This window comes from Cricetulus griseus, chromosome 3 (assembly GCF_003668045.3).
Source record: "Cricetulus griseus strain 17A/GY chromosome 3, alternate assembly CriGri-PICRH-1.0, whole genome shotgun sequence".
In the NCBI taxonomy this organism is placed as follows: domain Eukaryota; kingdom Metazoa; phylum Chordata; class Mammalia; order Rodentia; family Cricetidae; genus Cricetulus; species Cricetulus griseus.
This window is the reverse complement of record NC_048596.1, coordinates 46561136-46573229: the sequence shown is the minus strand read 5'-3', so window position 1 is coordinate 46573229 and position 12094 is coordinate 46561136. Positions and strand designations below refer to the sequence as shown.

Genomic DNA, 12094 nt, shown 5'->3' with positions numbered 1-12094 from the left:
TGGACTCTTTTCCTCTTACCCTGGTCTTGACGCCCCCTCCGCCACGACTAGGACCACGGGCCTGAAAGTTTTAAATGTGCATCCAAGATAAAAAAAATTTCCCTGAAACACCTTAACTTTACCTTTGTTTCTATTCCATCTGTCCCAATAGATGTCAAATCAAATGCAGACTGCTCCAGCAACCCACCAGTCCTGGCTGTTTCCTTGGAATCTATATCATAGCCCAGCCTTACACACTGCCCTTCCCTAGCCTCAGATGGTCCTGCATTGCCTGGAAAACAAGTAAAACAGTCTGCTTTTCCTGGCATTGGCCAGCAACCCAGCGTCCTTGGGTCCCCATCAACAATGCCCCAGTGTTAGCAAGAAGGAACCAGAACAACGTCTGTGTACCAATCACCTAAGGGTGATAATAAAACAAAAATGTGAGAATGCAGGGCTCTAGTAGGCCGGGGCATGGTAAACATGGCTCTGGCAGATCTTGTTCTCTTCATTGCTAAAGTGTTAGTTACATTCCTAAAGCCAGCCACCAATTCTATTCCCTTATTTGGTGCCTTCTTCCTCCTAAGGCTGACCAAGGTCCAGTCATAAAAACACTATACTGACCAAACCCATTCAATCAAAATTCACCAACTCATCCTGACATGGGATTTCCCCTTCCCTGTATGAACTGCCATTTGACTATGGGGCCATGTCTGTCTCCTCTCTTACCAGAGGCAGTCCTCTGTCCTGGGGCAAATATCCCTTCTCCCTCTCACTTGTATCCTTCTCTACTCTCCTTTGTCTCTCATCTCCTTTGTCCCTCTGGGGTAAATACATTTCGCTAGTGCTGAGAACTTGGTCTTTGTGTGACCTGTGCCAACTATGCTCCTTTCACTTTGTACCTTGTGTTTTTGCAGACTTCTGTGGTGGCTGTGAGGGTGTGGGTGGAGGTGGTAATAACATTTAAACAAACACAAGAACACAAAAGTGTTGTGAAGTGGAAATGTACCTGAGTCCAAAGATGCCTAGGTGGAGTGGGGTTAATAGTTTCCTCTCTAAGCTCAGACTGCACACAAATCAAGTGTCTGCTAAGCTCAGGCCGCCTCAGAGAGGCTCTCATGTGCAGGTAAAGGTGACCCAGCATGGTAACCCACCCTTTGTGGGCTGCAGCAAAATCCTTTCACTCTTGATCACACAAGCTCCCACTAACACTCACTGGGGAACTAGTGCATGGTAGTAGACAGCATTGCTCAGAATAGAGCCAGGGAACGTGTGCTCAGAGAAATATTCTTGTTCACACAACCCCTGGTGCCAAAAAATTGGTGTGAAGGTGAGGAATTGACTATCACTGTGGAAACAATAACTAATTTTTCTGACTCAGCCATAAACATGGAAATCAGATTTCATTACCATGACTGTCTCCTTAGAGGAAATATGAAAAATTATGTACATGATGGATATTTAACAATAAACTTGAAGAGCTGATTTCTTCAATGAATCGCCTAAAACTTTGCTTTATTGGGGAAGGACCCCCGAGCTTCTAGGGAATGTACTTTTGTCACAGTTGTACCTGGCTTGTCTGTATTAAGATAAACTATCCTGGGATAGAGGTATTTGTAGTTCTCAGAAGTTATAACCTAAGGGACAATTCTGTTTGCAAGACACTAGTTCTGGCATCTCCCTCTGGTCCTTATTTCCTGAGGGAAATCTCTCCTGGCTCAAGTTCTACTAGCCTATGATGGGGCAGGTCACAAGTATCACAGGTCTCTCCATCCCACCACTAACTCAGTTCTAGAACTTTGAGGCTTCCCAAGGAAGAAAAATAAACAATCCTAGCTCAACTCATGGCCAAGTGTTCCCCAGGAGATAGCAGAACATTTAACCTATGCAAAGTTGCCTATTGCACAGGCAATCTGCTGTTGATCCAAGCTTTCAAGTTGCATGACTTGGGTGAAATAGGGCAATGTACAATTAGGAGGAAGCACCATGAATGTTCCTTCTCATATCCCCTACAGTTCGGTTGTGCACGGGATGATTCCAAACTGAATTGCAAACCAGGAAGCCAAGGTTCCAAGTCAGTTGTTTTCTCTAAACTCCCAGTGGAGTTGTGATACATTTCTTCTCCCTTTGGATCCTTAACTTTCTTTTGTGTAAACAGGATTGTAGCATTCCCCAATCCCCATATCCTTTCTGGACCTGCTGTGAGATTAAATATGGCCCCTGTGCTCATAAGTCCTCTAGACTAAGGTCAGTCCCATGGGAATTATTATTCTTTGAGGCAAAATATGAAGGTCCCAGCTGAGAATTCTGCACCTTAGAAGGGCAAGTCCAGCTATCCTGCAAACTAACTGGGAGGTACATCACATCCTTTACAGTGACTGTCAAACAGCCAATGAAAACTGAACAGAAAACTAACAGTTTAGCAAAGAAAAGTTCAGCCGGTGGTTCCATATTGTTCAAACACTTTCATAAAATGCTCTCTGCTGTGTTCAGGTCATTGAAAGCAAGCCACTCCCATTGTCAATTTATGGCTGGAACCCACAAAATGAATAAATGCAATTAGCTCAAAAGACCAGAGAAAGCTGCCGGCTGTTGCTCTACAGCAAATGCCTTCAGAAGAAGGTGAGAGGTGGCAGGATCCAGGTTACAAATTGAAACACTTATATTTCTCCGCAATGAAGTAGCTTCAGATATGCATATCAGCACCAAGCTGAATAATTATTACCTGTTTGGACTGACTTTTTAATTTCATAATTGCTTACTCAATGTTGGACAATGAATCACAGAACCAATTTTCTTACTACTGTCAGAAATGAAGCAACAAATAGTCAAGCCCAAGTTTCAGGAAACTGAGGCACCCCCAAAGCAGTCAACCCCCTGGCTGATGGTCAGGTTGGCATTTATATCACATCTGTCCAGAATGCCATCTTCTGACTAAGAACAATCTCCCTTGTTCCTGGTTGCCAAGAAGTTTTTGATTGTACATAATTTGAAGAGTTTAATTTCCAATACTTTCAAGTGTTGCAGACACATACAAAACATTCCAGGTAAATCATCCCATGAAGCCATTTTGCCAAGTATCAACTCAAAGGGAGGTGTGAGGATTTAACATCTTGATGTCTGTCACTCTCACTAGACCCACCAATCTTAGGAAGGTCGTTGTGGCTGCTTTGATCTAGCTTTCCTTTTAGTTTTCATGGTTATGCTTCAGTCAGTCTTCTCTACTACTCCATCTTCCACTAGAACTAAGTTTTCTCTGCTGTGGGGAGATGGATCTTTATTATTCTTCAGACTCTGGAAGAAGCATACACAGAGCAATTCTACGGTAAAGTCAACAACTCATCACCTCTTGGTGATAGAGGTCTGATGGTCAGTACTTACCCTACCACAGAGCCATATTGCCAGCCCCTAAAAATTACCACTATAGTTTGACATTTATGGCTAAACTTATGTGCACATGAAGAAGCCAGGCCTCGAATTTAAGTAGATACTGCCCTCCATACACAATTCAGCAAATAACTTACGGCTTTATCTGGAATGTTACCCACAGGCTCTTGCTTTAAGAACTTATTCCCCAGCTGGTAGAATTATCTGGGGAGGCAATGGAACATTGAAGAGTGAGGTCTAGCAGTCCAAAGTCACTAAGGGAGGGTCTTTGAAAGTTAGACTGTTGCTGGTTCCAGTCTATGATCTGTGCTTCCCAATCAGTACCATGTGAGTAAGTCTCTGCCTCATGTGCCTGCTGTCAGAATGGAGCCACTACTGTCACCTTATCTTTTTAAGAAGCTGTGTTTTCTGATGTGTAGACTTGGTTTTCCCTTTCGACTGTCTACATTCTCAGGATCATACTGACAAGTAACTAACACAATGAAAGAACAGCTCAAGGCCTGGCAAATGGCCAGCACTCTTCCTTCCATGCCCAACAAAAGCAGTGCCACCCTGCTTAGAGTTGTCTCTGTGGAGGGTCACTTGGTGTTTTCCAGGATGTCATTTCTCAGCAGCCTCAATGGATTTGCATACCATCCTGTGATGTAACTAGCTCATGGCAACTCATTGGACTTGTTGCTTTGGTCTACACCGGTGAGCAAGGATGGAATGCACTCACGCAGGACCTAGCTGGGTCTCCTTTGGCTGATCACTGCAGAATACCTGGGTGTGCCCAAATCAACCTGGGCTCTTTTAGGTCCTGCCTCAACAGAGTCTTCACAAGAACATCCAACCCAAGATACTTTCAGAAGCTTCTGTGTTTTGGAGATTCCTCAAATCCCAACAGTTGGCAACGGTCTCTGATTTGTCAAATTTTGAATGCTGTGTTAGCTGTGCGGGAAACACTACAGAAATCTGCAAGGACTAGTACAATAGCTGTTAGCCTCCATGGGATACTAAGCACTTAAATGCAATTAATGTTACTGGCAAAGAAGACTTCTAATATTAATTAGTTTTAAGAGTTAAGTTTAAATAGTGGCACACAACTAGTGTACTAGAATGGCAGTACAACTCTAAACTGTTCAAGTTTTGAAAATGATAGACAACTTCTGGATGAAGCATTTTAACAAAATGAGGAGGAACTCAGTAACTATTTGGTAACCGCCTGCCTTCCATCCTTCTTTCATGCCTTCTAGGAGAAGGGAAAAATAAATTAGCAACAATTCAAAACCCATACTACTTAACAATCTGACTTGAATGGAACTAATGACTTTTAATATAGGGAGTGGCATAGACAAAGAAATTAGTAAAAAAAATTAGAAAAATAAGCATTCTAGAAGTTATTTATGTTTAATGCTTAAAAGTCTGAATGCACAAACAATCTACCATCATAGAAGTACTGGCAGCCAATACAATGCGTTAGAACTATGTACAATGCACAGTTTAGTATCAAAATCTTTCTACACTGTAGAGTTTTATGAAACTGTTAATGACATCAAACACTAAGCACTTAAGACTCCATTTGTTTTTGCTACCACACGAAGAACGTCAATGACAGTCCATTTCAACTTGCAGCATCCATCCATTTCTAGTATGAAATTAAGTGATTTTCTACTTATACAATAAAGTTTATCTACACAGTTCTTTTGATTTTGATCCATAGCAGCAAAGGCACTGTACATCAGCAGATCCACAGACTTAAAAGATCTTTTTAAAGCATTCAAACAAAAAATAATAATAAAAAAAGTCACATGTTATAGTTTAACAGCAACAACAACAACATAAAAGATAACACAATGTTTCTGGCACAATGGCACAGCCTGTGTCCATTTCAGGGACATCCAACTAAGACATGGAAAGAACCAGAGGTAAAGAAAGCAAGTCATCATCCAGGAGAGCCTCTTTTTTGTGGCTTTCAGAGGGTGGGCTCTGTAATGCCTCCTCTGTTGGCCTCTTTTTGTGAAAGACTTGCCCTGCACAGCGGTAGGCAGGCAGCACTCCTGCACCTGCAGCTCCTAAAGAGCATGCCACAAAATAGCCTGCCACGTCTCACAGCAACACAACTGCCCAGAGACACACAGCTCCCTCTGCCAGTAAATTTGGCAACAATATTTAGAAGAAATTAAGTTCTCTCTTTGAGGCCCAATTTAATTTGTTTATCTGCCTATAATACAATAAAAAGGGGAATTAAAAACATATTACAAAGATACTTGTCAACAAGTAAAAAAAAAAGAAAAATATTCAATTATTTTTAATATAATCTAAAGTTATAGACATATTGGTTAAAGTTGCCCAAATAGACTCAAAGGAATAGTACTTGGCCTATCATATTCTACTTGTTCAGCCAAATTTCCAAATGTTTTTAATATATGAAAACAAAATAACCTCATAACAATACAGCAACATATTGCTTCCATGTGTAATTATACATTTCATGTCTCTATACAGTCAATAGTCTACATTTAGTGACATTTTAAATCAGTTATTTTAAACCTTCCTTTCCCCTCCCTTACCAAAAGTGAGGGGGTAGAGCATCAAATACAATGCACCTTCATTATCAATGCAGGAGCGGACAGCTTTATTTAGTCAGTCATTGTTAGAAAGCCTTCTTTAAACAAAATAAATATATTACAGATATAATACATAATTAAAGATTCCATTCACTGTTAGGTATTCCATGTTCTTCCAAGTCGATAGCTGAAGATTTGGTATCACAGGTTCTTAAATGAGTATTCACAATTCAATAGCAAGGAAGAAGTGGGGCTATGGAAAGGGATTAAACTCCACAACTGCAATGAGTATTGGAAATCCTCGGTTTTGTGGCAGGGTGGGGGTGGGGGTGAGATATGAAAAAAAAAAAATACAACAGCGCAAAGTGCTACAAGGAGGAGTCCAGTTTGCACGAAGATTTGTCCTTAATAAATAACTTCATAAACCGTAGCCTTCTTGTCCCCAGAGCCAGTGACAATATACTTGTCATCCACAGAGATGTCACAGCTAAGCACCGATGAGGATTCTTTGGACTAGGGAAGAAACATATCAAGAATGTCACATACAGGTGCTAAGAAGCAAGATTGGTGGATATGGAGGAGATGCATAGGCAACAAGCTCCATGGAGCACCCAGAAGCTCTTCAGGCATAGGGAAGCCCCAACTTTCCTAAACACGGCAGTGCTAAAGTCAATCCTCTTGAGTGCTCATGCTCATCCCTAGCTTAGCCTACTGGTTCTTGCCATGAGGCATCAAAGAGACAGGTAACTCAGCAGTCCTAGTGCCCTGACAATGAAGCAAGTGCCCTGTTTTAAATTCTATTCCTAGGGCTGGAGAGACAGCTCAGTGGTTAAGAGCACTGGATGATCTTCCAGAGGACCTGGATTCAATTCCCAGTTCCCCCATGGAAGTTTACAATTGTCAGTAACTCCTGTTCTTGGGGTTCTAACACCCTCTTCTGCTTTCCATGGGCACCAGGCATGTTGCAACATGGTCCACAGCCATGCATGCAGGCAGACAAAACACACATTAAATAAAAGAAAATTAAAAACAAACAAAAATAACAACAACAAAAAATTCTTCTCTAGAAAGTATAGAGTAGAGCATTCAAGATCTGAGAAGTTCTCAACTGCCACTGCCAGGTGGCCTGGATCTAGGTAGTGAAATAGAGCAGCAGGCACAGCACAGGTCCTATCAAGTAATGAAAGACACTGGTAAAAATGATCAACACTACTAAAATAAAACATAAAAACATGTAAGAGTTCAATAGTTGCAACAGAGATTTTTGTGTGCATGTCTGTATTTGGACCGTGTCTAAATCTGGTGTTTTTACAAATATCCAACTACACAAGATTCTACTGATCTACTAAGAAGAACAAGTTCATAAAATTAATCAGTTTGAGAGACCTTTTCTGGAACATTCTCAGGAAAAATAATCAATAATAAAAGAAAGTGAGTAAGAACTGGGGAAAAAAAACTGATAGTACTCATGAAGTTATTTAAACAAAATACTCAATATTTAAAATAAAAAAATATATAGTATACATAAGCACAAAAAAGTCACAGAAGACTCAAAACCCCCACAAGAAATATAAAAGAGGATTGAGTCATGGCTAATTCAGGATTTGCTGAGACACTAGGCTCAGAAAACGCAGCAGAAGACCCTAGTGCTTTAGCTTGTGGCTGTGCAAACTAATCCTCCTTCCTGCTTCTGGCAGGTTCTTGCTCTGCCCAACAGTAATGGTATCTATCAGATGCCTGACATAAATTCAGGACATGTAAGTATGTACACACAGGATGCATGAAGATGGATGGCAAAGATAAACCAGGACAGGTAGTACACAACACATAGTCACTCAGCGAGCTAGATATTACCTGGAATATGCTGGCCCCATAAGGTGTCCTCCAAGCATTTAGAAGGTTGTCCTTTCCAGTGCTTACAAACCATTTGCCTACAGGAAGAGGATTTTGTGTTACTTTGTCATTTGCTTCACAGAATGCTGAATTAATGGAGACATTCCATTTATAACAAATAAGAATGTCTTTTCCTTTCAAAAGTAAAGCACACCCTCCTTCTGGATTTCATGAGTCACTGATTGTTAATGATAAGGAATAATGTGGATTAAGGCTAGCAATTTACGTAGCTTGTTAGGGAAGCATGCATGGTTAAGTAAGCTATATAGTTGTAAGGAGGCACATAAACAAAATAAAAAACTCAACTTGGAAGGAGTCAACAGAAGAACCAAACAATCATTCTGGTTGATAGGAAACTGAACAAAAGGGACTTTGCTTACCACAGTGGGCAAACTTGAGTGACAGCACACAGCTCTCATGAAGATGCAACTGGTACTTGTCTGGCTTGGTGACATGTAACACTTCCACATTGCTATTCTCCATCCCCACTGCAAGCCACTCTCCAGTTGGGCAATAGCCCAAAGAAAAGATCTGGAATTAAAACAAATGATGGTAGCTGCAGAGGACAGGAGTTATGCTCTTAAATCTAGAGGACATCAACAAAATCTGCAATGTACTGCAAGAACCAAGTTGAAGAGATGATTCCCAAGAGAGTCAAGTTCAAGCACACCATTTTTTCTTTCGGTAGGTTATGTTACCCCCCACACAGTCCACACCTGAGAGGTGAAGTCATGCTGTTGCAGCTGCCGCCCTTCACGCAGGTCCCAGGACCTCACAGTGTTGTCCAAACCGCCTGTCCAGAGCTTGGTACCATCATTAGAAATGTCAATACAACTAGCTCCATCTGTGTGGCCCTGGAATTGCCTGAAATTGTAAAATGGAGGGAAAGCCCTTGAAAAGTTAGTTTTTATTTTAATTCAATTGGGAACTCTCTGCTGATCAAATTCAGTGCAGGCATTATCAATAGATCTCATTTGGTTTATACTTTCTAATTATTCAAAATAATAGCAAAACATTTAATGTATCCATGTCTGGCTGTGCAGGAGGGAAAGGACATGCTCACAAAAAACACCCAATGCAAGTACACTCAGTGTGCTCCAATGCCCAGGATCACTTCTGGTAAAATGTACATGGGGCATGGAAGGAGGAGTTCAAAGTGGGTCCTTAGCACTTAGTTGAGGATGACCTTGAATATCTGAACCTTACCCTAAGGGCACAAGAACAATAATTATTTCGTTTTTGAAAATTAAATTAGTGTGAAACCCTTCAAGATAAATCACAAAGGACTCTTTTCTTCCCATACATGCCCCCCCGCCCCGTCTCATAGCTAAAGTCCCAATCTTCTCATATCCTTTCCCTATTTATAATGCTCATTCTCGTTTCTCAATCTATAACCAAACTGTCCACTTGTTCTTAAATATGAGAACAGACAATTTAGGTCATGTGAGCATAAGCAACAACCCATGAGCACTGGACTCTTGCCAAGGGCCATACAACTACTCATGAAGTTGTGACATATGCAACAACTAACCTAGAACTATATGGTTCTCACCAAGGAGCTAGGGGCGATGACGGGTGTCAGCAGGCACAGCTAACAAATTACAGACACCTAATGAACCCATGATGTCCTGACAACATTCAATATGTAAAAATGACCTTCTAAAAAATCTAAATAATATTGTGTATATGTATGTAAAATGAAACATTCATGTAATAAAATATAGTAGGGAAGCAAGATTTACATTTAAAATTTGTTATCTTTAAAATGTAACTGGTTCATAACTTTTTTAAAAGAAAGCTGTACTCTACCCAGACACAGACAAACACACAAACATATACACACAGTCAGACAGACAGACAGACACAAAGCACCAGGTGGTAAATTAGCTCTCCCTTACAACCAAGAAGTAGATTCAGCAGACCAGCAGACCTACCTCACCAGAGTCTGGTTGTGCAGATCCCACACTGCGATGTTGCCATCACTACAGCATGAGAAGCAGACCTTGGAGTCAGGGCTGATAGCCAAAGCATAGCAGGCAGGGGCTGAAGACGTCAGCTCTGCCTTGATACGTGGGGTTGGAGCTGCCAGGTCCCAGATGGACAGTGTACTAGCTTCCCCTCCAACAATTAAGGTGCGACCATCAGGGAGCAATCTGCAGGAACGGATGTAGTTATCCCTGTTCTATGGAGACAAAAGCCATCACAAAATATTCATGAGGAAAGAAAACAGCATTAACATGAGAGCAGGAATCCATAACTGTATTGTGTTCCCTTCTGGTTTAATGAGCCATTTATACTTATGACAATGATAAAGTAGATTAATGCTACAAAATTACATGAAATTAAGGAAGTACTTAAACTTGATCTACAAAAATTTAGTGCCAAGATATTTAATCTTAATTAGCACCCAAATGCAAAGATCTAGTCCCACTCCCACCACCAAAATATGCAACCATGAATATAATCTGCATACACAGATCACATGGATCTACAAACAAATCATTACAATTCTCCAAGCTCTGAAGCCCTGGCATAATTTTGCTGAGGACAAAGGGTTCTGGTATTGAAACCACATCAGTTAAAGTTACTTGGCAGTTGACACTTTGGCCTATATACGAATAACAGGCATTGTGGGTTCAATGAAGTGCCATCAACAGGAGGCATGACAGGAAAAGAAAATGTTTCCTTGTTCATTATGGAAATATTATATACACTTAATTATGTTAGATTAAATGATGCACTAAAAGATTCTTCTGATACAAGGGAAGAAAATTAAGCTGTAATGTCCTGTGCAACCCAAGGACAAATCGTTAACAGACCAGCTAAGGAGCTTGGAAGCCATGTGAGCAATTGACTTATGAAAGTTTTCATTCTTTGAAGAGCTCCCATGGAAGGCCTCAACCTCCCTGGTGAGCAGAAAGGGAATGGGATAGGGGGTCAATGGGAAGTAGGGGAGGAGGGGAGGGAGAGGGAACTGGGATTGACAGGTAAAACAAGCTTGTTTCTAATTTAAATTAAAAAAAAAAGAAAGAAAGAAAAAAAAAAGTTCTCAGGAATGCTTGGGTAGAAAGAATGTGTGAACTCTTGGGTAGAAAGAATTCTTGACCCAAGTGATTTACCTTTGACTCTGGGGACAGAGTGAATGTAGATTGTACAGGTGCACATAGCACCCATTAAGAACTAGACCACTCTAAGAGAAAACTGCCTACCTATCTTCTTGGGACTGTTATAGTTCTTTTACCATCAGAGTCTTTATTTGTCATCCCTTCTTACTTACCAGGCAATCTAGTTGAGAGACTGGGCTCTTGTTGCCAGGGTGGCTGATGTCCCAGACCTTTACACAGCCCTTGCCACCTGTGTACACGTGCCTTGTGGGGTTGCTGATGGTCACTGCACACACCACCTCCCCATGGTTGAGGGTGTTGATCTGTCGAGCATGTCGGGGGATCCCAGGTCCAATGAGGGCATCAGGGGGAAATGGGACAGGCTGCATCTGGCCATCAGCACTAACGTGAAAGGAGTATGCTCTAGAGTACAGGAAGGAAAAACAGCAGAAGGATAATGTAGAAAGCATTACCTTTGCTTGGTTTTTTATTTTTATTTTTTTTGAGACAGGCGCTTATGTATCCCTAGTTTTGGCCTCAAATTCAGTATATAATGGATGGCGACCTGCCTGTCTCTACTTCCCATGTGCTATGATTGCAGGTATGCACTAACATGTCTGGTTTAAGCAGTGACGGATATCAAACCCCAGGTTTCATGAATACTAGAAACACGTTCTACCAACTAAGCTACATTCCTTAAAAATGTTATTAAACCATTCAATACAACAAGAGAAAGAAAATCCTTTCAGTGTTACTTGAGATATGCAAAAAAAAAAAAAAAAAAGGAGGATGAGTCTATAGCTTACAGAGAACTGAGTGGGATATCTAACATCAAATATTTCCTTTATTGCTTTGTATTTTTCAGTGGTTCCATGGCCTGCAACAGATTTTTACCTATAGATGGATTCACTCCAACCAAATCAGTTATTAATGGAGATGACTAAGCTAAAATTATGATGCTCTGCAGAATTCATTCTGTAGGTGAAAATGTTGAGTTGACAGATATGCCAAAAATAGTTTTAACATATTGATCAGACTAAAAAATCACAAATTCTAAAAAATCCAAAAGGAATGAGAACTTGAAAAAGTGTCCTGCCTGACAGCTCCAAGGCCCACCTTACTTGTACACAGCACTTTCATTTCCAATTCACACCCTTAAAAGCCCAGTGGTATGAAAACATT

The 12094-nt window shown here is 40.8% G+C and overlaps 1 protein-coding gene across 14 annotated transcripts in view; it reads right to left on the bottom strand.

Moving 5' to 3' along the window:
• Positions 1-4736: 4736 nt before the first annotated feature.
• LOC100762258 (transducin-like enhancer protein 4) overlaps positions 4737-12094 on the bottom strand; it is a gene marked incomplete at its 5' end in the record, with an annotated part of 129696 nt that continues 122338 nt past the window's right edge. For all 14 annotated transcript variants that reach the window (XM_035441948.1, XM_035441950.1, XM_027406583.2 and 11 more), the window contains 6 exon segments: positions 4737-6428; positions 7770-7846; positions 8189-8339; positions 8525-8672; positions 9743-9990; positions 11086-11335. In XM_035441948.1, coding sequence (XP_035297839.1) covers positions 6321-6428; positions 7770-7846; positions 8189-8339; positions 8525-8672; positions 9743-9990; positions 11086-11335 — 982 coding nt within the window. In that variant the 3' untranslated portion in view covers positions 4737-6320.